Genomic DNA, 25875 nt, shown 5'->3' with positions numbered 1-25875 from the left:
GCTACACATGTAACACTTTTTTACCGCATATGTTTATGTTTTCTTTAACTGAAATATCTTGAAATTGGCTCACTCTTCAGTTGAGAGTGAAAGGCTTCTAAAATGGAACATTGGGTACATATCCAAATAATCCAACAATATATTAAAGGCATTTGCCAAACATCAAATATCTCATGTTCTCAACTCAACTATATCTCTTTAAAAAAAAAAAAACTCAACTATACCAACTAATACTAATAAATTCTACCAATACAAATCTTCATCTTCCCCTAACCTTTCCAAATATAATACACAAAATCCAAATAACTACATCTACTTTCAATCTATGAGTTTGTTTCACTATTTATAACATTTCCAATCATAAAGTTTCAATTTAAATTGTTAGAAAAAAAAATCAAATCCTAACCAAAACCCAATTCTATGTCAAAATTTTATCTACTTTCATTCTACACCTTATGAAAATCCTTAGTAAAAGAATTCACTACAATATTTGTGATAGTCGTGTGTACATGTACAAATCAATAAAAGATAGAAATAGTTTTAAACTTTCGTCGGCTTTGATTTTACGTGTTGAAATCCTGTTCACACGGGGAAATTCAATTTTCCTTCTCGGATGAACTCAGATCCATAGGACCAGTTTTCCTCCCACTACTTCTGAACCTAAGAAGGCCATATAATTTTCTAAATTCCCTCACAGTATGAACACTTTCTCTGCAAATAACTTCTTTAGGCGAACTGGTTGACTCGTCTTCGAATAACTGTTCTCTACTCGAAACACTTTCACTCAGTCTCCGTCTAGCTGATAATGACTTAACATCTTGTAAAGCAGTAATTACCGATTTTAAAGCTCGACTAGCTGAACTCCGATTCACAATCATAATCTCACCGATTTCAGCTGGACTTAGTTTCACTCCTGTTTGAAAAATCTCTTCAACTTGAGGAAATACTTTATGATCTTTTAAACCTAAATAATTATTCGCCAAAGTTTTGAATGAATTGAAATCACAAAGAGGGAAATAAATTTGAACATCAATTCTTCCTGATCTTAAAATTGCAGAATCAATCCGTTCTTTATTGTTCATAGTAATCACCATGATTCTTTCTTCACTACAACAAGAGAAAATCCCGTCCATGAAGTTTAAAATCCCTGATAAACTCAAACATTTTGATTTTTCATTCAAATATCGATCTAAATCTTCAATAACAATCACTGACCGATTAGTTGTTTGAAGTAAAATCGTTTTTAGGTCAGAATCATCTGAAACATTTGAGAGATCAATAGAATAGATATCGTAATTGAGAAACTTAGAAATTGCAGCTACGAATGATGATTTTCCGGTACCGGAAGGACCATGTAAAAGATAATTCCGTTTCCAAACTCTACCGATTCGTTGATAATATTGTTTTGAATTGATAAAAGATTCTAGGTCAGATTTTACCTTGTTTTTTAGATCAGAATCCATGACAATTGTATCTAGAGTCGTCGGATGAGTAAACGGAATAGATCTCCACCGTCCAAGTTTACGATCATGATGATCGGATTCTGTGTTTATGTAAAGCTTTATCTCCTTCTTCCTCGATTCAATCTCATCTGAAACTGTATGAATGTGTTGAAGATAAGGTCGGAGAATTCTTCGTTTATCTCTCTTCTTGATCTTCAAAACAAAAGTTCTTAAACTAATTCCTCCTTCGATTTTCTCTTCATTTATCCATGAAATTCTTGTACTGAGAAATGTATCATAAACGAATTGATTTGAATCAAGTTGAACAGTAATTTCACTTGATTTTGTGGTACTTGAAATCAAGTTAGCGAAATCTGAATCTTCAATTGAAGATAATGAACTTACATATTTTGAAACTTTCTTGTATAATTCATTCTCTTCAAAATTAGAACTGTATTCTGGAACTCTATAGAATTGATAAATATGAAATCGTTCATCAATTGATCTCCACAATTTTTTCAACAGAATTAACACAGATGTACCTGAAATCAAGTTTCTAATGATTATAGCCACAAGAATAATCACGAAAAGTAAAATAAAAGAACTGATCGAAATCATGATTCTTAGAACTGAGAAGTTCTCGATTTTCGAATTGAAGTACTTCGCCGATTGATCAGAGCGATCAGTGTTGGAATTGAAATTGAATGAATGAGGTTTCAGGTAGAGAGAGGAAGAGAGGAATTATAGAGGAGTGGTGGATTAGTTGTAAGAGCTTTTAATGTTCAAGGATGGCCAACGCGGGCTAATTCAACCAGTCAAAACACGAGGTACACACGAAAGTTAGAGAGAGAAACTAGAGAGATAGAGAGAGAGAGATATTAACAATTTATTCGACCTTAAGTACTAGTAATTAGTAAAAAGAACAAGAAAAATATCTACTAATTTTTTTAATTAAGGATATTTAAGGTGAAAGAGTCAAACCCAAATCAAAATGAGCTATCAATTATATGAAGATACCACAAGTCAACAACTAGGTTAGGTTATTCTAATTGTCTCTTCAGCTTAGTCATAACATCATTTAACATAAAATAAAGAAAGAGAATTTAATTCCTGCTTGGAAAAATATCCGAACACACATAAAGAATATACATATATATCCAAATAGGCGTAACTTTTGACTTTAAAAATCCAAAATATGGACTTCTTCAATATTGTTTTAAACAAGTATATAGCCAAATAAAGATTCATAACAACCCCAAATGTCCAAAAAGACAATGACATAATTCATAATTGGTAGATTTTGCTCACTATTCTTGACTTTCTAATACAGATAAGTAGATAACTCGTATATGTAGAAAATGGTATGTCAAAAACAATTAATCAAGAAGGAACTCATACAGAATATGCTTTATCGACTAAGTCATGTATATATAAGACAATGATGGCCAATAGTTCGTGGTGTAAATTATCCAGTTAAACTCTTTGAAAGGTATAAAATGCACTAACCTTTGGTATAAAATGACAACAGCTTTTCCTACGGATCTTGGGCTTCTGGGCGAAGGTTCAAAACTTGAGACAAGACAAGCTTAGAGAGTCCCGATATTGCGTCTTGGACCTGATAAGCTTCATCCGCTCCATTTCTTGACCATGTTCTATTGTATTCACCTGCCACGACTCTCGTCTTCCTTGACGTTGCAAGAACTCTCTCCAGATCCGATTGAGCCAATGGCCTTGGTGTCTGTTGCAAGCAACAAGAGCAAAAGGGAAAAAAAAAAGATTATGATCAATAATAGATGGTCGAAATGTAAGCTCAAGGGAATAGATAACTACTCTGGAAGTATTCGATCAATAAAATTTACGAAATTGAATGGGCATGAATTGAATGGAGATCCCATATAGTGGATATGGAAATCACATGCATAGAAAGAAATAAACAAGATCACGATAAAGATGGAAGGAGACATCAATAATACTGACATTTGAATGCTTTCCATTCTTCTCATCATTTAGAAGGTCTCTGAACCAGTGTATCCTTCACACAAGTTTAATATATAGTCATAGTTAATATCTTCTTCCACCTTTTCACCTTTCAAAATAACCTTCAATATCTTGACTCTCTTGTTTCGGTCAGGTATGCCAATCTCAAAGGCCTGGGGAAGACGCCGAAATATTGCTTCGTCAAGTTTTGAAGGTCGGTTTGTTGCAGTAAGAACCATTACTCGATCATTCTCTATATTAACAAAAACAGCACAAAATCTACATCAACTTTAGCTTAATTACAAACTGGGAAAATATAAATAGGTAACAAGAAATAGATCCTCGTAAGTTTACTTACGAGTTACGATCTGTAGTAAAACCATCCCGCAGAGCCATGATCTCAGTTTTCGTTTTAGCCATTGCTTCATGGTCAGTAACTCAGTACTACGGCGTTGGCCCAGGAAACTGTCAACCTCATCGATGAATATAATAGCTGGCTGGAGCTTATAAGCCAAGCTGAATACAGCAGCAACTGCAAAATTTTAGTAAGTCCCTTATATAAAAACGATATAGAATTAAAACTCATTGCCGTCATCAGTTGATCAGAAAGTTTATAATAACGAATAAAAGCTAATAAAAAGTTACTCAATGGTTATCAGTACTTACCAAGTTTTTGTGCATCACCAAACCATTTGCTCATCAAATTAGAGACTTTAACGTTAACAAAAACAGCCCCGGACTCTTTTGATATGGCTTTCGCAAGCATTGTCATTCCAGTTCCTGGTGGCCCGTACAACAAAACTCCTTTCTGTGGACTGAGAAGCTTTCCACCAAATAACTCAAGCCTTCGAAGTGGAAGAATAACCAGTTCATATAGTGTTTGTTTTACATTCTCTAAACCGCAAATTGATTCAAACTCGACATCAATATGGTCCGGGTTTATAACATCACACGCCATTACATCCTGTAGGGTGAAAAAGGAGTCAAAGACACTATTAACCTAACAATAGAGCATTGTTCCTGTGCCATTTAAGAATCTTGATGTCTTTTAACATGATATCTCAAGCTGAGAACACTCTCAACATTGAGAATACCGAATCGAGTCCTGGAGAAAGCGATAAAATGACATTTATACAGCCTCAATTTTTCCATGTATGTGTGACGCCCCGTGTCCCAAAATAGACACGACCACGCCCCGGCAACTCACAGACGAGACAGAAAATTCGGCAGAGTCTCCTCTGTAAATCGAACCGGTCGCACCTGCAAAACCTGTTATGCAAACCATACATTTGCATATACAAGAATAAACTATAGAGCGGAAGCTAAACAAATTCAACTCAGTTTCGGGTCGAAACCCGAACCACAAACATACAAACGCCTCATAAAACACCGATACAATCTATAAACAACTCCAAGTGTTATATATATACATATTAGAGTTTGGTTTCTGCAATAAATAGATAACTTTAAAATAATGGAAAGCGAATAAACGACAACCGAAGAAAACGACGCAACGCCACTAGCCTCGTCAGACAAGATCACTGGCCGGAATACACACTCCGCCTCGAGGCTACACAAAGCACCTGCACACTAACAACTGGTAGGGGGTCAGAATACTCACCGACACGAGTTATTCTGGTAGAAGACCAATCCAAAACCCATCACGTTTTCAAAGGTTCATTTAACAAGTTGTAAACATCATGACAAAACGAGTTATCAAACCAGTTACTGTATATACTATATACAAAACCATTTTCCTTAATCTAGCAAGCAATAGCAGTGATTAGCTGCCCTCCCAATAAGAGGAGAGTACCTCAGGAGAACCTAGAGTGCGTTAGATAGTACCAGCCCATTTATGGCATTAGCTAATGCACTACGTCTCCTCGAGAAAGAGACTTACCCCTAGCCGGTAAGTCCCTCTCCCACTAAGGGACTCCGCAATCATTGAAGAGTTTACCTCATGATACATATATACCTTAAGTATCTAAATAAGTTTTTGATCACCGAGTTCGAATAAGAGAGCCGTCCCCCAATACCCATGGAAGGACCTGAACCTCATTCTCTTCGGTACCCTGTCATGCATCTAATGCGATCTTTTAAAATCAGTTTCATTCATTTATCAAAACCAATATTCATATTCGATTCATTATCTTATCAAACACGGAAGTGGAACAACCAAGAGTCATATCGCCACAAAGCAGAGGGATTCCCAATCAATGTCACCTCCCAGGCGAGCGGTCAGGGTGTACGGCCCTGAGCCTCGAGCTGGAGGCACGAGCACCAATGGCCAGCAAGTGAAGCACTCTACTCCCACAGGTCTCATGACTAGTGTCGCCCACCTCACCGGTCTCACACGGATCACAACCGTGTCCACATGTCATCCTACCCTCAATGGCTACGTGCCCGTAGGTTGACATAATCCGCAGTCGGGTACATACAAGAAAATCCCCAGTAGTTCACAATCATCGTAAAATCAGTTCGAAAACATTTCTCATATCGCATCAAAACATTTCAAGCATATTTCAGTTCATCACATAAATCGAGTTCCATGCTACCTAAATTCTAGTTATAATGGCGCATATATAACTGTATAATCTAGCATATTCATTATCTATAAAACCATGCTGGATAAAGGATTCAGAACCCCTACCTCAGTCCTTGCATCACCAAAGACTCCCGCCTACCAGACGACCTTATTCCTCCTCATTCGCATACTCTCGAATAAGGAAGAATAACCAAAATCGAATAGAAACATTAAGTTCTTATACTAAGAACCTTCGTAAATAAAAAGAATCATTAAAACAAAACCATGAAAACTTAAAAGTAAATTCGCTAAATTCAGAAGACTTCAAGTATCTGTCGAATCGATCTCTAACTTTCATAACCAAGTCCATTGAATACTTGAAATGCATAGCAACCAACTAACCAATTTCCCCAAAACTCTATTTTTCATTTTAGAGTCTTCGTAAGCTGACAATTCATATAATGAACTTTATAATATAAATCTATAACCGAAATTGTCCATTTATATGAAATATGACAAAATTTGGGTAACAATCTCTATTCCAATTCATTTCCAAACTATTCCAAATATGAAATTCGAGCCGTAAAATAATTCGGCAGCACCCCGTCTATATTTGGACACCCCGAAATAGTCTACAATCTCCTAAACATGTTTCTGAACACAAACCATTCGAAGAAATCGAATAATAATCATCTAAATAGCTCCATAGTTCGATCCCAAATGAAATTAGTACAACTATACAGTATACGAAATAGCTATCACAAAACCACCAAATTCGGACGAAATTGAAAATTTCAAACCGCTATGTAGAACAAGTCGAATAGGTTTACCTGGAAAAAGTTTCACTGAATTCTGACAACCGAATAAGAAGAAATCAACCGACGAAGTCGAACCACTAAATTTCCTAAGCAACTCACGACCAAATTAGATTAAACCTTCTCTGGTTTGGTGGCTTTGAAATGGATTAAAAGAAAAGCTTTTTAAGTGGGTTGAGAAGATGGGGTCCACATTTAAATATTAAAATACATAAACCATATCCCCTATGTAACACGTCTCACATGCATGCACGGTGCAAGGAACAAGTGGGCTGGGTTCATTTTTGAGTGCTTCATTTACATACACCTCCTAAACAAGCCCCTCGATTTGGCCAGATTGCAAAATGAGCCCTGAAATCAGAACAAGTTGCAAATTTAGCCCTTCTTTTGACTTGACCCAATTGTCAAATAGTCCCTCAACTAACCTTAAAAACATGGGATGTTACAGTATGGATCAGTTTTCGATGTAAATGCTAACTCTAATTGTCTAAACCCAAAGAAGCAGCAAACTTGAATTTGACATAAAGGCCAAATATACCCTAATCATCTTCTTCCATAGAAGTTCCTTTATTACACACATCAAACTCCAGCCGAACTTCAAATCCCCAAATTATGAAATAACATAGTGAATCAATTACCACTTTCATATCAAGTAAGCAATAGAACACCAGAGTTCACAAGTTAAAAGAAAAGAAAGAAAAATCATATAGTCAATAGAAACCCTAATTTCTTTAAAGACAATACAATATTCCTCATTTTCACAAAATTTGGAGAAATTACTAACAACCCATATTGGGAAAGGGGTCAAATTCGAGTAAAGAGAAATAAAAAGATCAACTTTCTCCATTGATGTAACCAATTTCAACTTCCAAAGATAGAGAAATACCTCGTAAGGATTGGTATTAATGAGAGGACGTACTAATCGTTTAACTATTTTCCTTCTTCTATTCCAATTCTTTCTCAGTAGCAGATGGATTTGGGTCCAATTGAGGTAACCCAGCGAACAGGACTAAACAACTCAGTGCAGCGCTTGCGGCGTATAATATGAGTTCTTGAACTAGTTTTGTCTCCGTTCCAGCCATTGATATCGACTATCAGAGCGTTAATTATCTCTGTGTTGTCTTGGGGTTTGCAGAAAAAGTTTTAGAGAGGGAAACGAGTTTCGTTTTTCCCTCTTTCCCGCAAAGAAAATCTAAACGTTGAAGGTAATGGCGGCTAAAAGCACCCGAAAAAATTATTGTTAGCACCCACGGATGAGATTGACCTTGGTCAATTTCTTCCTTTTACCCCAAAAAAAACATCTATTGGCACCCGGATACAGATCCACCCGTCTGAAACTTTGCTTAAGGTCTGGCTGAGTCTACTGACAAGTCCAAAACCTTAGGCAAGGTCTCGGACTGGTCTAAGTCTGACACCAGTCTGAGATTAGGGTTCTCGAGATTATCTTCAATGGTGGTTTCGGATCAAGATTATTTTTATGATGATTTTACTCTCTTTCTCTCTCTAAAACAAGGTGTTTTTTTTATCTCTCTAATTACTCATTGTTGATCTATGATGATGGGTTTAGAAATAAAGTTTTTTACACGATAAGGTGTTGATGATGATTTGAAGAATGAGAAGAGACGAAGAAAAAAAATATTATTCTGGGGAATGGGTACCTCCCAGTCCGTACTGGGTGCCTCCCTTTTAGACACCCAACCCTTTTAGACACCCAATGCGTACTGTGTGCTAGCAGGCACTCGATCCGGATAGCAATCTCGACGGGTGCCTGTATGAAGCTGGAAGTGATGATGAAGGTGAGGGTGAAAAATGAGAAGATAAAAAACAAACAAGTTAGATTATTAGAATCAAATTTAGATGGCCTTCAAAGTCAATTGGAGTCAAAGGTGATTGACAACCGTAGGTGCCCTAGGTACAATGATTCCCCAAACTATTGACCCTATAAAGTGGAGAGATTTTTGTTTTGAAATGGAGGAGGTAGTATGGGGATTGCTGAAGGGAAGGAATCTCATGGGTCCTACAAGATCAACATCCTTACATAAACCTTCCTCTTGGCATTACTGAAGAAACAGGGAAAACAAGAATCAATTATTGTACCAAGAAAAAGAGATACCCACTCTCTTTAAATTTGACAATGAAGCTTGTAAAGTAAACTTTGGATGATAAGATTTCAAGAGATCAGTGGATCAAATTGAATATCTAGATAAAAGCATATAACAGAGTTATGTTCATTGAATCATCGCAGTGAAACTGACTTTGGTTAGGTAGTAATATGTGTGTCTTTCCAATGGAGAGATCAAAACTTGAATCTTATTCGAATACACTAGTGAGCGGAGACTTGTTTTGTCTTGGGTTTGATACAAATGTATGCTGGTCTCGTGTCTCTCTTACCCCAAAAAACTGACTCTTGACTCCAGAGGTTTCCTATATGACCCTTCCAGAACCAATGTGGGATTTTTCAAACCACGTGATGTTTTGAATTTGGCATGTCCATTTCTAGTACTTAAAAATCAACCCTTTTGCCCAATAATGACTATATACATATAAAAAGAGAGGGAGTAGGAGATAGTAGATTCAAGTGGAAAACTCCATTTTCAGGAAATTACTAAATAACATGGAGAAAGGTACTAAGATGATAGAGAATTTAGAAGATGAACTTGATGAAGAACAACAACAACAACAACAAAAGAAGGAGGATATCAAATTAAGGAAAATTCAACCATGGAAAAAACAGATAACAATACGTGGGCTAATTGCAAGTTTAGTGATCGGTGTTCTTTACAGTATAGTTATAATGAAACTTAATCTCACTACTGGATTAACCCCAAACCTCAACGTTTCAGCCGCTCTTGTTGCATTTGTAGTCGTCCGATCGTGGACTAAGTTTCTTAAAAAGATGGGTATCGATTCAACTCCATTCACACCACAAGAAAATACTATAATTCAGACTTGTGCAGTTGCTTGCTATAGCATTTCTCTTGCAGGTAACAAGGATGAACTATTTACAAGCTCGTATACATATGTAAACATTCCTTTCGAGTTTGGGCTAGTTTGCACGTACTTTTACTACTCTAGAGTATTCGAAAAAAATATATACTGAATAGAACAACTCTATCATGAAACACACCTTAATCGGACAATACATAAATATAGAGACAGAGTTCCTATCTTAAGGAGGTTTCCAGGAAACGGTGTCTGTCCGGCCTAGGGTGTCTCCCACATACTCTTCTGTCTTAAATTAAGAGAGTGTCAGAGTCAAAAGTGTTTCGTTTTATATACAAATTTTAAACATTGTTTTCCTTACCGATTAAAAGAAAACTCTAATATTTGTTTGGTTTGATTGCAGGAGGTTTTGGGTCTTATTTATTAGGTTTGAATAAGAAAACGTATGAACAAGCGGGAATTGAAACAGAAGGAAATACAACAAGAAGCTATAAGGAACCTGGAGTTGGTTGGATGACTGGTTTTCTCTTTACAACTTGTTTTGTTGGGCTCTTGGCTTTGGTTCCTCTCAGAAAGGTACATTTGCACACACACCATAAATGCTAAAATTGATCGGAATATCGGATAGATATTTTATACTACATAGCGTAGACTTAGTTCTTCGTGGCCTCTTAAAGATTTCAATAATTAGCCATTGAAAAGAGAAAATTACATATCCCAAACCTTTCGTCGCCCCATGTCATAATATTGTTAGGATTTTTTTCTATCGCCTATAATAACATCACTTTATGTTGTCTTTATCTTATTAGTTAAATACTATCGTGATGTTCTATTTTAATTAAACAGTCGGATTCCCTTTATCATTTAGTAATCAATAGTCTAAAATTCTTGTAATTTTGTTGATACCCATAAATATGCTTTCGCCTACTCTTCTTTCCTAGCTAAATGTCTCACTTTTCTCTTTTTGTTCATTGGGTTGTGAACTTACATCAATTTTGTGATATAATATTTTTCTAAAATTGTCTAACATCGACATACATGAAAACAAGACCAGAAATACACATTCAATTATATCTAATCCCAAAACAATACCCAATACTTCACCTTTCAACTTCTATCAAGCCACTAGACCCTCTCTTACTTTTTGGAATCTACTTTGGATAACATTTTATAATATTTACTTGCAAGTGGCAAGTGATATTTCTATTTAAGCATTTTCATTTATCCATGTGACTTATCTTTTATGTTGAAAAAGGCGAACCGTCTATCTTACCCTGACATAAGTATAGTAACACATATTCTGCTTTAGAACAATGATAAAAGCATATTATACTAATAAATATTCCTAGTCGTAAAACCAATGGGGCTCAATCCTTCTATTGACCGCCTTTTTCTTATAATATTTTAAAAACCACAGTTTATCTTAATCTGTGGTTTAAACCCCTTCTCGTTAAGTTTTCTTGTGACCTATAATACTTTATACTCTTTCTTTTTCTTTTGAGACAGATTATGATAGTGGACTATAAGCTAACGTACCCTAGTGGAACTGCAAGTGGAGTTCTCATTAATGGCTTCCATTCTCCCCTAGAGGACAAGAATGCAAAGTACTTATATTTTTCCCCTTTTAACTTCCATAGCTAACTAGAATTCAACTTGAACGAATCATGTCTAAATGATGTTAATGTTTATTCCTTAAAAGGAAACGTATCCGCGGATTTGTGAAGTTCTTCTCAATGAGTTTTCTATGGGGTTTCTTCCAATGGTTCTTCAGTGGAGGAGAAGAATGTGGATTCTCCGAATTCCCAACTTTTGGTTTAAAAGCTTGGAAACAAACGTTGGTATCGATATCTTTTATGTTAACAGTTTGATCGATCGTTTAATGTATTTGGTTAGGGATAATTATATAAGTTTTGGGTTTTTGCAGATTTTACTTCAACTTTAGTATGACATATGTTGGAGCAGGGATGATATGCCCACATTTAGTGAATTTGTCATTGCTTTTTGGAGCTGTAATTTCATGGGGGATAATGTGGCCATTGATACATGGACTTAAAGGGGATTGGTATCCAAGTGAGTTACCAGAGAGTAGTATGAAGAGCTTGCAAGGTTACAAGGTTTGTTTCTCGTATGACCTACCTAAGTCACGATATAACCAAGTCGTGTAAGAAAATGCTAGAACCAGATAATGCTTTGATATAACCAAGTCATATAAGAGTAGGAGCGCTCCTCGATAGATAGATCACTTGTATAACGCGTTTGATGTCATTGACTGCTCCCACAGGATGCTAAGTTATGTTCTCGTTACTTGACCAAATTTGCAGGTTTTTATTGCAGTAGCTCTCATCCTTGGTGATGGGATCTACAATTTTCTTAAAGTAGTTGCTATCACCAGCATAAACATCCATGCCAGATTAAAAAAGAAGAAAGGAGCCAATACAGGTAAAACAGACATAAAGTTTAGGTAGTGCTTTTTTCTTTCTAAGTAGGTCAGAGTGGACTCGAGTTAGACTCCATGATTTTTCTATGTACCCGACTCGTTGTTTGAGTTCATTTTGGGTCCATTTGAGTTAGACTTATCAGACAAAATTGAGCATCATTGCTTCATGCTCTTAATAAGAACTTCTATTAACCTTGACTTTTGTTTACAGGACTTGATGAAGATAACCAGACACAAGATCCAGATGATCTTAAAAGAAATGAAGTGTTCATGAGAGAAAGTATTCCTATCAAACTTGCAATAATAGGGTATATAATCTTCTCTATTATCTCAACAATAGTGATCCCAAAGATGTTTCCTCAGCTCAAATGGTACTATGTAGTTATAGCCTACATTATTGCTCCGTCTCTCGGCTTCTGCAACGCTTATGGTGCTGGTCTTACCGATATAAACATGGCTTATAACTACGGAAAAGTAGCTCTCTTTATACTAGCTGCATTAGCCGGAAAACAAGACGGTGTGGTCGTCGGACTTATCGGTTGTGGGCTCATCAAATCCATAGTTTCTATTTCTTCTGATCTTATGCATGATTTCAAAACAGGACATCTAACCCTAACTTCCCCACGTTCAATGCTACTAAGTCAAGCTATAGGAACTGCCATGGGTTGTATTATAGCTCCTCTAGTTTTCATTCTTTTTTATAGAGCCTTTGATATTGGAAATCCTAATGGAGTTTACAAAGCTCCTTATGCTTTAATATACAGAAACATGGCTATATTAGGAGTTGAAGGGTTTTCGACATTACCCCGTCACTGTTTGGAGCTATGTTATGGGTTTTTCGCTTTTGCCGTCGGGATGAATTTGTTGAGAGATTATTGTCCGAGAAGGATCGGGAAATTTGTACCATTACCAATGGCAATGGCGGTTCCATTCTTAGTTGGAGCTTATTTCTCGATCGATATGTGTCTTGGAAGTTTGATTGTGTTTAGTTGGGAGAAACTTAATGAGAAGAAGGCTAGTGTTATGATTCCTGCAGTTGCTTCTGGTTTGATATGTGGTGATGGTTTATGGAGTTTACCTTCATCTGTTCTTGCTTTGGCTAAGGTTAATCCACCTATCTGCATGAAATTCTTGAATGCTAATTAGTTTGAGAATTTCTTGTCATTGTAGGAAACAACTTTTGTAATGAATTTTTTTAAGTGTAATATAACATATATATACACCCTATATATCTAAAAGACTTTTTTGAGGTCCAATCTATCTTGAGATAAAGACAACCATCTGATTACAATTTAAAATGTTACATATAAAAGAGAGCTAATGTCTATAATATGTGAGTTACATAAATAAGTAAAGAAACCTCTCAAAACCTCCAAGAGATAACTCAAAGCAACCAAAGATGCTAGTTCTGGCCTGTGTCTGACATCATATTTTACAATCACATGATTTACCTAATGTCTTTCTTTCTTAATATTATTAAGGGGAATTTAGCTATGCTTCTTCACCACTAATATCCAATTAAGGATACTTCATTTTTTTAATTGGATAATACTGAACCTCTTTTTTTTTTGTTCTTAAAAGTACGAAACTACCTTTTTCTTTATTGTTTTCCTCACACGAGTCACACCTATTTATCTCTCTCATCCAACTTTTTTCTACTTCACCAACATCACTAATCGAAAATTTAAAATTAATAAATTACAAAATTTCAGAACAAAAATCGTAAAATTCTAAGAAAAATACTATTTAACTTCTTAATTGTTCTTTGTTTTACATTAAAATTGACGTTTCCAAGTGTAACCAATTTGAAGAAGACTTCTTGATATCTGTTGTTTTTTCTATTAATTATAAATTACAATTGTAATTTTTAAAATTGCAAATTACAATTATGAATTTTAAAATTGACGTTTCCAAGTGTAACCAATTTGAAGAAGACCTCTTAATTGAATTTTTAAAATTGACGTTTCAAAGACTACAAATGCAAATTACAATTATGAATTGAACGAAAAATTAAAAGAGAATTTATTAATTGAACTTAGAAATTAGATTAAAAAATTAATGAAAAACCCGAAGTTAGAGTGTTATGTCAGCCGTAAACTTATAAATTGGAAATTCATGGAAAGAGTCGGTAGTAATGATATGAGAGGAAGAAAATATATATTACATGTAAGACTATTTTTCGTACTTTTTAAGTGTAAAAACTGGGATTTCACTAGCATCTAATTAAAAAAGGAATATCACTAATTAGACATTAGTGGTCCGGGGTATCAGCTAAATTCCTGCCAAAGGTTAAGTTTTGGGTAACTAATCTACCCCCATAGAATTTTGTCATAGAGTGCTACTTTTGTTGCATCAAAGTATCAAATACTTTGATTTTTTTTCGGGGTATTTAGCGATACCCCCTCATCCCTAATGTCTAATTAGGGATGCCCCCTTTTTTAATTAGATATTAGGGATGCCCCCTTTTTTGCACTTAAAAGTACAAAATTATCCTTATCTTTATTATTTTTTCTTTTTTCTTCAATTTCTTATACCTCTTTGATGTTATCCTTACCAACTTATTTTCGTTTCTCATAGTTTTTTTTTCTTTTATCCATCTTTTTATAATTTACAAACAACATTTATCGAAAAATTAAAATTAATAAATTAAACCAATTCGAAATAAAATTTGTAAATTTAAAGAAAAAAATTTAACTTCACATTTGTTTTCTCATTTAACGTTAAAATTGATATATGTAACTAATTTGAAGAAGACTTCTTGATATCTATCGTTCTTTTTATTAATTATAACTCGTATACATTAAAAAATTAGTAAGTTAAAATTTTTTTATTACAATTTACGATTTTTATTTCGAATTGTTGTGATTTATCAATTTTAAATTTTTGATAAATGTTGTTGGGAAATTAGAAAAAGATGGATAAGAGAAAAATAAATATGAGAAACAAAAATTTGTTGGTAAGCATAACACCAAAAATATATAAGAAATTGAAGAAAACAAATGAAGATAAGGGTAATTAAGTACTTTTAAGTGTAAAAAAGGAGGCATCCCTAATATCCAATTAAAAAAGGGGGCATCCCTAATTGGACATTAGGGATGAGGGGGTATCGCTAAATACCCCTTTTTTTTCAACTATATTCTTTTCATTTTTCTCCACCAAATTTTCTTTATCTTTATTCCTGGATCCCGATCTGGTCTTCTTCTGCTAGACTGCTAACCCACCTTTTAATTTTTTCCTAAAAAAAATTGGGTTGGCACTGGCAGGGACTCTCTCTCTCTCTCCCTAAATCTATTTTATATATAGTAAACCAGTACAGCTGATGAGTTCTCCACACACCAAAGCTGTTTGGTAAACAGACTCACATGGGTTTAGTTTTCTAGTTCAACTTCTCAACAACCTTTCATCTCTTTGTTTTTCTTCAAATATTTGAATCCATCAACACAACTCTTCCATATTGTCAGTAAACAAAGCACAGAGACTTATTCTTTCTTCTTACTTTTCTTCTTGTCATGGCTACCGGTACTGCTTCAAGGAATGATGAGAGAGAAGGTGCAGAAATAGTTTATGGTTCAGAAAATTGTTATCGACAATCAATCGAACTTCTTGAAGAACTTGGATTTCCTAAAGGGGTTCTTCCACTGCAAGATCTTGAAGAGTGTGGAAGAGTTCGAGAAACAGGGTTTGTCTGGATGAAGCAGAAGGCTCCCTATGAACATTTCTTTGCTTCGGCAAAAACTCGTGTTAGTTATTCTACTGAAGTGACAGCTTACATTGAAAAATTCAAGATGAAAAAGATGACTGGAGTCAAAAGCAAGCAGATGTTTATGTGGGTTCCTATAACTGAGATGAGCATAGATGATCCTGCTAGTAAGAAAATATATTTCAAGACTCCAATGGGTGTCGGGAGATCATTCCCGGTTACTGCGTTTATGACTGAAGAAGAAAAGGAGAAGCTGATCGAAAATGCGACTGAGACTTGATAAAGAAACTGCTAATTAACATCCTAATCATGTTATTGATGTATGGATTTACTACATAGAGAGGACAGAGAAAGAACTAGAGATATCACACTATTGTAATCTCCTCTTTTTCTTGATTTATAATTATGTTTTCGATGGGGTTTTCTTTTAATTTTCATTCAATCAAGTGATGCATGAATTCTAAGAAAAAATTGTTAGAATTTGAGAGTGGTGTGGTGTTTTTGTTTCCAATCTCATATCTAAAATCTTACTCCAGTCAAATTTCAGCATGTTTGTTTTTCATCTGACTCGGCCGATGGGCTAACTAAGGCTGATCTTCGGTCCATTGAGTAGTTAAGAGCCCAACTATTGTGCCCCTGATGAAGACAGATCAGACCCAGACTCAGACAAGTCGGATTTAAACAATAGTAAGGTGGTGTTTTTGTTCTGAATTTCATATCTGAAATCTTACTCGAGTCAGATTTCAGATTTGTGATCTTACTTGAATCGGATCTCAGAATGTTTGCTTTTCATCTGACTCAGTCAGAATGGCTAACTTAGGCTGATTTTGGGGCCATGTGAGTCAGACATAAAAAAATCTGAACCAAGAGCCCATTGTATAAGGTAACCTAAATTGACTACTGTGCCTTTGACGGAAATGATCAGACTCGGACAAGTTGGAGTTGGACAACAGAAACACACCACCTAAGTAGCTTCCAAATTATAACTTAACAGGAATTCTTCATAACAGACTAGACATTTCAGTTCTACAACACAAGAAATTCATCAAAAGAAACAGATAAAACACACTCGACCGAAAGCCTGACTAGTAATTACGTAGTTGATCTATTTCAACAATAGACAACATATTCTTCGGGAGATTAGACGGAACAAAAGAGCATAATCAACCTTAGAAGGTAGAAGTGGTTGTACTTTACTAAAAGAGTCGTACAAAACTTACATAGTTAAGAGCAGGCATGGCTAGTCTTTACAGCTTTGAAGCCGCTTCTTTATCAAGAAACCATTTCATTTCTTCTTCAGGTGAAACCATTTCGACAGGAAGCAAATTTGAAGTTACTTCTTTACCCAATGCTTTACCCACTATATCGGATTTACCAGCTCCAGCCACCACTATTGCAATATACGAGGACGAGTTTATCACTGGGAAGGTCAATGTTATTCTCTCTGGGGGAGGTTTTGGGGAATCTTTAATGAAGGCAACCCACCGATGATTCTCGTCGCATAGAGGATGCCCAGGAAATAGAGATGCTATATGTCCATCGGGACCCATACCCAGTAGCATGAGATCAAATTTAGGGAATCCTTTTTCGGTCGATAAAGCCAAGACGTTGGTATTAACCAAATGAACCAAGCAAGTTTCATAATCATCGGAAGCACCCTCGGCCGGAAGTGCATCATTTATAGCATAAACTTGACTAGGAGGAATTGGTACCTGTCAATATATACAAAAAAATACTTAGAGATGTAATACCAGTCAGATTGTCACAGAACTTGGAATAATAATATAATCATTCAGCAACCCGATCCGATAATACAGAATGAAAAAATCTATCTTTAACCTAAAAAGGTGTTTGCGTTTCTTTGATTGCCACTAAAACAGGAGTTTGAATACACCATATTTCTCTAAATGCATTTATCGCTTGAGCGACTTGCAGACAGGTAAAGATCTATGAGAAATGAGAAACTTTCGGAGTTATGATTTGTCAACTACGATTTCATCATTGAAACTTCAAAATTATCAAAAAACAGATTTGACAAACGATTTTGAGTGCACGGGTCACATTTACAATCCATGCTCCATTATCTAAGTTTCTTAGTTAAATTGTTAATATCACTCTGTCAAATACTAGTATTGATCATCTTCTCCCACAACAATCTTGTTTTCTTTTCTTGTCTATGTCCTTTCGATTTATGTGTTTACCCAATTTCCCAAACACGGTAACGGCATTGAACAACGAAAAATTCATTCTTTCTTCATTTTTAACTGGACTCATAAATAGGTAGATGAACTTTAACTAGATATAAAAATGATATAAAAAAGAAGAATTGGCTTAGCAACCACTAATCTGAAAGAAGTTATAAAAAAAACTAAAGTTTTCACCTTTGAGAGGAATTCATCATAAGCAAGCTTATAATTACTGTCAGGATGATCTTTGGGAACTACTCTCTCATCAACCCATAAAACATGCCATTTTGACCAATTGATTGAATCAACATAAGGTTCTTCAGCTAATTTCCTGAAATTCTAACCCCAAATCAACCAAAAACAAAAACCCCATAAAAAGAACTTTAACCTAACATCAAATGCCACTTAATATTAGAAATTCAAGTTCAACCCAAACTTGTTAACATGTTCAATAATGGTGGGGAAGTAAGAAAATTTGAAAAACCCTAACATTTTACCTGAGAGATTTGATGAGAGAACCACCTGATACAACAACAGTAAAAGCCCCTCTTTCTTTCACAAACTTCTCTGATAAATCAGCTGTGTATTTCGCTAGTGATACCGAAAGAATTTCTTCAGTTTCAAAGATTTCATACTTGCTTTCCTTTCTCTCTCTTGAAATTTCAGCCATTGATGATGAGTTCAGTTTCCAATTGAATATACTTATGGGTTTTTTTAAGGCCAAGAATGTAAGATTTTCAAATCTTGATGGTAATGAGCTCAGAGGGGTTTTAATGGAGATAAATTTTGGGGTTAAGGGTAGATTATAAGGAGATGATGATGATGATCGTGGAGATTGATACCGGAAATGGGATGTTCTAGCAATCAAACCGGCTGAAGAAGAACTCATGTGAAGTGGTAGTAGTAGTAGTGAGCAATTTCACCTTTTCCCTTTTTGTACAAAAATAAAGGTCAATTTCCACTCGGTTGATCTTGCATAACTATATGTTTTTTTTTTTTGTTAAGGGCATAACTATATGTTCACCTTATGCACATTGTATAGCCGATACAAATTTGTGCAAATTATTCGCTTTTTTATGATTATAGATCGTGTTCAATATTTAATTTGGTAAAAGATATGTAATAATTTAAAATTATGGGATTATGAGATTGATACATTGATTGTGTTGATGTTATGCACTGTGAGATTTGTGAGTCTGAAAGAGGCTTAGCAAGACCTCAACACAAAAGAGCTAAATCAGTAATTTATCTAGGACGATTTCTTACTTTCTTTTCTTAGTAATGTTAGCAAAGGTATGCCAAAGGAAGCTCGGGGCAACCTATGTCTTAGTAGCTGCCCAAGAAAGGACCACTCGCCCCAAAAGGGGGGGCCTGCAACTTAAGGTGCTCTCGAGTTTGTTTCCTGAAATCAAAAGTGGAGAGGTCTAGAAATGGGTTGGTTTGCAAGTCTTACATAATATGCGTAAATGGTGGAAACAACACAAATTTATGTAGATCTATGTCAGCTCAAGCAAATCTCAAAAAATATGATAAATTGGTGTGTAAATTTTTGGTAAAAATGTTAAACCTAAAAGGCTAAAAGAAGTCGATGGATGATGTTTTATAAAGAAAAGTGGAGTGGCCTAAAGGTAATCAGTGGGTGTCTATAGTCTTTGACGGCATATTATCAAAAAAAATGTCTTTAATGTCAATGAAGCCTAATACAGACATGTCATTTCTTCTTCCATCCGCTTCTTTTGGTATGGTTTTGCTCCGCAAATATAGACATGTCGGGTTCTTTTTTGTGGATGTGGTTATGGTCGCAGGTTGGCTGGAAAGCTACTAGTTCCAAACATATTCCAACAGTAGCATTTGATACATCATACTTCATTAATTTTTTACTTCTTTCGCCCATTGTTATAACTTTACTTTTCTTACTATAAATAATAAAATGTTTACCATTAAAAATAAATAATTTAAACGGTAAGTTTCAACAAAAAATAAAAAATTAAGGGTAGTGACAGGGGTACAATGAAATTACAAAGAGTGCGCGCTTATATGAAAATCCTCCCAAGTTGTTGAGCTTCTAACATTTCTCAGATTTAAATAAGGTTTGGACTAGCTCCAAATCCAACCCGACCCAGTTTATAACCTTTTCTGGCCCTCTAATCTATTATCAAGTGGGAGTGTGGGACCTGGTATATCCTTTTCTTTCTCCAATCCCCTGTACGCCTAAAAAAGAAGACCAATGACGAGAACCATCGCCACCACTTTTATCCATCTCTCCTCCAACCACCACCTCCGCCACCACCATCTCCGGCCAAACTCCAGAAGATTTCGTACATCCATCCACGTCAGTAAAACATTCAATCCAATAATGTCTTATCGTCAAGTCAACGATTCAACTTCTTCTTCCTCTTCCTCTTCCTCAACCTCACTCGAAATAATCGGCGGGGCAACCAACACTTTCCTACCCATACTCAAAACATTGCAGAATTCGTATAACCCATTTCCATTAATCGGATGGAATCGTCACATTGAAACTATCTTCGCTGCTTTCTTCCGTTCTCTTCCTGGCGTCAGATTCCGGCGAGAGTGTCTTAGAACATCTGACAATGGCGTCGTCTCTCTTGATTGGGTTTCCGGTGATAACCTTCAAATGTCATCTGAATCCCCAGTCCTAATCTTACTGGTTAGTCCCAAAAAAAAAAGTGTTCTGAACTTATCAGTTTTAGTACTTGTAATTCTAAATTTATGTGTTTTCTGCATTTTAGATGAATTCTGTTTTCTCCTGCTATGTTTTCAATTGTATGCCTTTGAATTGTAGTGGTTTTGGAGTTGGGCATATACCCAATATCATCCTGTCAATAAACATGGCAGAAGCCCTTGGCAAAAGAAAAGGTCGAAATTGATCGATCCACACCAATCCACTTAGTCTTTTAAATAGCATTGACTAGGTGGGAACCTGGGTTAGACCCAAATTGTCATCCCTATGGGTGACTTCGTTTAGTCCGCTGAATTTCTAAGCGAGTTAAACGTATTTATCTACTCAGACAGTACACAGGAAGAATCAACCGTTGATGAGGAGAGGAAGGTTTAGTTACTCAACTGTTGAGACCGTCATTTCACCACAGTTTCGGAGCCAACATCCTATAGACCCCTCCTAGTCGATGCTAGCGGGCATTAGGTGGCTACATTTGGCTATCACTATTCAATGCATTAGTTTGGTCCATATACATAGTACTCGTACGTTTTAATACTTTGATCCAGCCTTTGGATCTCGCAGTGACTTGAATGGACTCGATATGGCTCCGATATCAGTTACCAAATAGGAGTTTGTACTGACCCAATATACTCCCAACGCCCAAGCACTGATAAGGAGCAGAAGGTCTTATTACATAGCCTTTACTCTTTAGGTAAGTAGTAACCGGCACTTTGGGCGTTGTTTGATGCGATATGTTTGGTTTTGGATTGTTTGATTGGAAAGAAATGTATGCCACAGAAATATGTTCATTCACCCAGGTCTGGATAAGTTTGTGTCATTACAAAACAACTTACAAGTGCTTACCCATAATATATACTTCGTGTGGCGGACGGAAGTTGATTTGGTTAAGACTTCAACAACTTTTAGTATGGTTAAGAGTTTTATAATAACAATGTGGTCTGTTTTCTGATAATCATGTACATAATGAGTAATCCATATAACTCCTCAATTTGTAGACTGCTATATGACATGGGTATGCGCAGCCAGGTCTAACTGGAGGGAGTGAAGATACTTATGTTCAACATATGCTTATTCGAGCTAGAAGGATCGGATGGAGGGTTGTCGTTTTCAATGGTCGTGGCTGTGGAGCTAGTCCTGTTATTACACCTCAGGTTTCTGCAAATTCTTTATGCTATTCAGAATTTTAATTTGTTTTGCTATAGAATATAAATTTCAACATCCTCTTTTTGAATTTCACCTTTCAAATTTCAGTTCTATCTATTTTCTTCTCACGAAAACGTTTTTCCTTATTCAATAATGATATAATGCAGTTCTATTCAGCTTCATTTACAGAAGATACCCGTGAGGTGGTTAAACATGTACAAACTCGTTACCCAAATGCAAATTTATATGCAGTCGGTTGGTCTTTAGGAGCAAATATTCTTGTTCGATATTTGGGGGAGGTAGGAGTATATGCAAAATTTATTAGAGATGAATGTTTCCTTCATTGTCAATTGCTTTTTTGTCTGTTGGATTTCTTTTTGGTTCGAGGAGAGTCAACCAAGTTTTTCATCATGTCGGCTGGCCCATATCTTCTTTCAGGAGTCACAAAATTGTCCTCTCTCTGGAGCAGTATCCTTGTGTAATCCTTTCAATCTGGTCATTGCTGATGAAGATTTTCGTAAGGGGTTTAACAATATTTACGACAAAGCGCTTGCAAGGTCTCTCACCAAAATTTTTAAGAAGTAAGTCTATCATTTTTCTGCTTTAACTTCTCAATATGTTCATCTCGATTCCTCATTTATAGCTTTCTTCATTTATGGTTTCTTGCATTGTTCAGGCATGCTCTCCTATTTGAAGATATCGGAGGCGAATATGACATAAAAATGGCAGCTAATGCCAGAACTGTCAAGGAGTTCGATGAAGGAATAACTCGTGGTACGTGTACAACTATTCCATCTGTGATGATCCAACCCTCAGACTTGCCGATATTTTCCCGATTATCTGCCACTGCTTGACCGATGGTTTGTTCCTGGCATGAATTCTCAGAAGCCCACCCACGTCTTCACCTGTAGTAGCCCCAGGGTTTGGGTACTCGCCTTAGCAATGTGGGACTAAGTGTGGTCTCTTACTCTCTTACACGTGCCACTCTTACGTGGCGTAAGTTTTAAGCAAATGTAGAAATTATACGCCATTGATAACTGTTTTTCTGCAGTTTCGTTCGGATTCAAATCGGCAGACGATTACTACTCCAAATCAAGTAGCTCAGACTCCATAAAACAAGTTCATATACCTTTATTGTGCATACAGGTACTACTACCACTTACCATTTTCCTTTCAAGGTAACAAAATGCTTCATAAGTCTATGTCACTTCTAGACTGAAATATTCAAATAATACAAAAAACTGGAAAACCGAAATTCGTCAAAACACGAATCAGAACTAAAAACTAGTTAGTTCGATGATTATGTATTTGTGCTATTTTTTCATATTCTTCGGGGTTTTTGCAGGCGGAGAACGATCCCATTGCACCATCTCGAGGAATTCCTCGTCAAGATATCAAGGTTGCTCATGAATTTGATTTCAATTATTTCCTTTAACTTCTAACTAAACTGATTTTCTGCCAAAAGATCATTTCGAGTACGTTTTAATATTAAGATTTAGTCTTTTTTGGTTGTTTATTTATTTGGTTTTCAGGAAAACTCAAACTGCCTATTGATAGTAACACCAAAGGGTGGACATCTAGGTTGGGTTGCAGGAAATGAAGCTCCTTTTGGAGCTCCATGGACTGATCCTGTTGTCCTTGAATTCTTACAACATATCGAGAGTCAAAGATCGAACAGTTCAACGCTTCCGCCCGAACGTATGCACGAGCTAGAAGTGTAGCATATCAAACTTATATACTATTGATTTTTCTTTATATTCTTTCATGTAATTATGCTATTTTATTGGAAACGTAACAACTACATTCTAGTTATTGATGGAACTTCAATCCGACTCTGGCTAAGTTAGCTTCTAAATGTTTCTGTCTGGGTTCAAATTGATGGGCCTCAAGCAAGACCCTGATACAGCTAGTTATTCAGTACTCTTCTATAAGATGGTTTGGGCATGGATGGAATTAGTGTCTTATTTTCAAGTGCTTAGCTAAAGGACTGACTTGTGAATGTAATAATGATATTACACACAAAGAAAATGTGGTTTCCAAATTTTGTAGTTGAAAGCGAGACTTTGTTATTTTCGGGCGAAGACCGTTCCCAATAAGCACATTACTAAGAAGGTTACAAACTATTTTTTAAATTGATTGAGTGAATCAATCGAGACCACTTCTTTCTAATAAAAGAGATTCAAAAACCCTGGTTTCAGTATTGCTTCTTGTGATGAACTCATTGCATATGTCACTTTCTTTTTCCACTTTTTTTATAGCCACAGATTTGTCGAGTGACATCTAAGGGTTTAAAAGTAATTGGAGTAGTTTACCTGTACCTAATCAGACCGAAAAGCAAACACGTACGTACCTTTTCAATGTTCCAGGCTCGGTGGAAGACATGGGTAGTGGGCCCTACCCATATATATCTGTACATGTGTTGGATTTAGTGCACACGTCATACAGGCGCACAATAGTAATCCAGTACCCACCCGTGCAAGATAAGGATTAGAAGAATCTACTAGTGCTTCACACGTCAGATATTGAATCTTCAGAATCTATTGCCGGGCAACCTTTTTTATCACATTTATCTCAAAACATTTCATTAAACCTTTTTTATCACATTTATCATCATCCAAGATGACTACTTGAAATAATATTCCATTAGACCTTTTTATCACATTTATCATCATCCAAGATAAATTTAATTAATAGAAAAATATAATAATAGAAGATGATAATAATGTGATTATATTCATAAACATAATTTTCTTTTTGAATTGTAGCCATACCCCGAAACTTTACCACTTCCTTTTACCTTTGCTAATGTGAAAGTTTATTTGACGGCATTTCTTTTCACGGTATAAAGTATAGATGCAGATAGACAGGGTGGAATTGTTTCTTTGTCCATATCTCCCACAAGATAATTCTTACTTTGATTAATTTGTCATTCAAACTTTTGGATTGGCTTCTATATTCATACCAGAATTTCCTTGATGTATCTGTTAAGATAAGAATGTCTCTTAGGAATGATTTGGCCTACACTAATATTAATAAATTAAATTTTAATATACACGATCATTTAGTATCCAATTTAGAACATAATAGGTTTACACACGAAGTTCATATCTAAAGTTCATTGATTTTTGTTGAGTCTCAATTCTATAAAATATCATTTTTACATTAATGAAAATTGAATTTGATAAAATAAGTCGTGTTCCTATTTATAAAGTCCATTAAATTTCACGAGAAATGAACAGATGTAGATTAATGGGTCAAAGTTAAAGTCTTTTATTAAATTTATCATACTATTGATCTAGAGCATAGAACAATAAGTAAGTAATTTGAGTTCGACCGAGCTACACCCTCCTCTCAACATTTAAGATTGTAGAATACTTTCATCTTTTACTAATTATAGATTTATAGTTGATGAAAAACATATATTGAATAAGAAAGTCATTAAGAGATTTTTTTTTTATAACTTATCATGTTTTTTTCAAGACCTATTGCAATTAAATAAGCAATCCATTTCTAATTTCTTTAGTAATTATCCTTACATAAGGCAGATGTTTTTTAAATAGAATATGGCTCCACATTTGTCGTTAAGGACATCATTACATAAGGCAGATGTTTGATCTAACGTCGCTATGTATATGATATATTTGAGCACTGCAATTAATAAAAAAAAAAAGGGTCTCTCTAGTTTTGCTTATCACCACAATAAGTGATATGTTTTTCGGATGATGAAGGCACATAGGCCACAGCATAGTCGCATAGACAACATTGTTTGGCTATTTATGGCATATCTACCCGTGACCCCAGTTGTAACACTAAATTCCTGCCAAGTTATTTGTTTCCATGCCCTCACAGACACAGGGTGTGCTCATTATGACTCTTGTATTTAAGATACCAAAGATCAAATTGCAAGTTTACTAATCACCATCTCCTTTAATATACATTAAACGTACTACGCTTTCATAAATGAAATATTTAGTAAAACCACCCTGTTAGGCATCATGAAGAAC

The 25875-nt window shown here is 35.5% G+C and overlaps 4 protein-coding genes, 1 long non-coding RNA gene and 2 pseudogenes across 10 annotated transcripts; 3 read left to right on the top strand and 4 right to left on the bottom strand.

Moving 5' to 3' along the window:
- Positions 1–119: 119 nt before the first annotated feature.
- LOC147569325 (uncharacterized) lies at positions 120–298 on the bottom strand. The gene is made up of 2 exons (XR_015231241.1): positions 225–298; positions 120–194 (listed from the first exon to the last, which is right to left on the bottom strand). It is a non-coding gene; the product is annotated as an uncharacterized LOC147569325 (long non-coding RNA).
- A 105-nt stretch (positions 299–403) lies between these two features.
- Positions 404–2701, bottom strand: LOC147569324 (AAA-ATPase At2g46620 pseudogene; annotated as a pseudogene). Its single transcript, XR_015231239.1, has one exon. The product of XR_015231239.1 is annotated as an AAA-ATPase At2g46620 pseudogene (transcript).
- A 257-nt stretch (positions 2702–2958) lies between these two features.
- Positions 2959–7978, bottom strand: LOC147569323 (uncharacterized; annotated as a pseudogene). The gene is made up of 5 exons (XR_015231240.1): positions 7645–7978; positions 4086–4383; positions 3785–3951; positions 3420–3672; positions 2959–3180 (listed from the first exon to the last, which is right to left on the bottom strand). The product of XR_015231240.1 is annotated as an uncharacterized LOC147569323 (transcript).
- Positions 7979–8237: 259 nt separating this feature from the next.
- On the top strand, positions 8238–13394 carry LOC147569322 (metal-nicotianamine transporter YSL3-like). 2 transcript variants are annotated; one of them, XM_086655812.1, is made up of 7 exons: positions 8238–9742; positions 10105–10277; positions 11208–11305; positions 11401–11535; positions 11626–11815; positions 12023–12140; positions 12350–13394. In XM_086655812.1, exons 1-7 carry the CDS (start codon positions 9373–9375, stop codon positions 13282–13284), a joined length of 2019 nt encoding a protein of 672 aa, XP_086511938.1. In that variant the 5' UTR covers positions 8238–9372; the 3' UTR covers positions 13285–13394. The 2 variants fall into 2 exon arrangements, with proteins under 2 accessions (XP_086511938.1, XP_086511939.1); XM_086655813.1 differs by lacking the exons at positions 8238–9742; positions 10105–10277; positions 11208–11305 and having other exon boundaries at positions 11415–11539.
- Positions 13395–15647: 2253 nt separating this feature from the next.
- LOC147569321 (uncharacterized) lies at positions 15648–16315 on the top strand. Its single transcript, XM_086655816.1, has one exon. The coding sequence runs from the start codon at positions 15648–15650 to the stop codon at positions 16116–16118; it is 471 nt and encodes a 156-aa protein (XP_086511942.1). The 3' UTR covers positions 16119–16315.
- A 465-nt stretch (positions 16316–16780) lies between these two features.
- Positions 16781–19096, bottom strand: LOC147569320 (6-phosphogluconolactonase 3, chloroplastic-like). Its single transcript, XM_086655814.1, has 4 exons — positions 19033–19096; positions 18522–18954; positions 18220–18355; positions 16781–17550 (listed from the first exon to the last, which is right to left on the bottom strand). Exons 2-4 carry the CDS (start codon positions 18911–18913, stop codon positions 17086–17088), a joined length of 993 nt encoding a protein of 330 aa, XP_086511940.1. The 5' UTR covers positions 18914–18954; positions 19033–19096; the 3' UTR covers positions 16781–17085.
- Positions 19097–20163: 1067 nt separating this feature from the next.
- LOC147569319 (embryogenesis-associated protein EMB8-like) lies at positions 20164–23726 on the top strand. 3 transcript variants are annotated; one of them, XM_086655809.1, is made up of 8 exons: positions 20164–20695; positions 21751–21879; positions 22039–22170; positions 22310–22452; positions 22548–22645; positions 22923–23017; positions 23217–23270; positions 23404–23726. In XM_086655809.1, the coding sequence occupies exons 1-8, from the start codon at positions 20252–20254 to the stop codon at positions 23590–23592; spliced, it is 1284 nt and encodes a 427-aa protein (XP_086511935.1). In that variant the 5' UTR covers positions 20164–20251; the 3' UTR covers positions 23593–23726. The 3 variants fall into 3 exon arrangements, with proteins under 3 accessions (XP_086511935.1, XP_086511936.1, XP_086511937.1); XM_086655810.1 differs by having other exon boundaries at positions 20222–20695; positions 21755–21879; XM_086655811.1 differs by having other exon boundaries at positions 20243–20695; positions 21724–21879.
- The last annotated feature ends 2149 nt before the right edge of the window (positions 23727–25875 follow it).

Source organism: Eschscholzia californica, unplaced genomic scaffold, assembly GCF_041429995.1.
Source record: "Eschscholzia californica isolate CP2 unplaced genomic scaffold, dmEscCali1.0.p SCAF_1, whole genome shotgun sequence".
NCBI lineage: Eukaryota > Viridiplantae > Streptophyta > Magnoliopsida > Ranunculales > Papaveraceae > Eschscholzia > Eschscholzia californica.
Note: the sequence above shows the minus strand (reverse complement) of the source record. Positions and strands in the feature narration are given on the sequence as shown.

Excerpts from the sequence above, each read along its gene's own strand:
- LOC147569322 (XM_086655812.1), top strand. The coding sequence starts at position 9,373 with ATGGAGAAAGGTACTAAGATGATAGAGAATTTAGAAGATGAACTTGAT. Across the intron at positions 10,278-11,207 it reads CTTTGGTTCCTCTCAGAAAG|ATTATGATAGTGGACTATAA; the intron begins GTACATTTGCAC and ends CTTTTGAGACAG. Across the intron at positions 11,306-11,400 it reads CTAGAGGACAAGAATGCAAA|GAAACGTATCCGCGGATTTG; the intron begins GTACTTATATTT and ends ATTCCTTAAAAG.
- LOC147569321 (XM_086655816.1), top strand. The coding sequence starts at position 15,648 with ATGGCTACCGGTACTGCTTCAAGGAATGATGAGAGAGAAGGTGCAGAA.
- LOC147569320 (XM_086655814.1), bottom strand. The coding sequence starts at position 18,913 with ATGAGTTCTTCTTCAGCCGGTTTGATTGCTAGAACATCCCATTTCCGG. Across the intron at positions 18,356-18,521 it reads TCTCTCATCAAATCTCTCAG|GAAATTAGCTGAAGAACCTT; the intron begins GTAAAATGTTAG and ends TTAGAATTTCAG. Across the intron at positions 17,551-18,219 it reads ATGATGAATTCCTCTCAAAG|GTACCAATTCCTCCTAGTCA; the intron begins GTGAAAACTTTA and ends ATATATTGACAG.
- LOC147569319 (XM_086655809.1), top strand. The coding sequence starts at position 20,252 with ATGACGAGAACCATCGCCACCACTTTTATCCATCTCTCCTCCAACCAC. Across the intron at positions 20,696-21,750 it reads CCCCAGTCCTAATCTTACTG|CCAGGTCTAACTGGAGGGAG; the intron begins GTTAGTCCCAAA and ends GGGTATGCGCAG. Across the intron at positions 22,646-22,922 it reads CGATGAAGGAATAACTCGTG|TTTCGTTCGGATTCAAATCG; the intron begins GTACGTGTACAA and ends GTTTTTCTGCAG.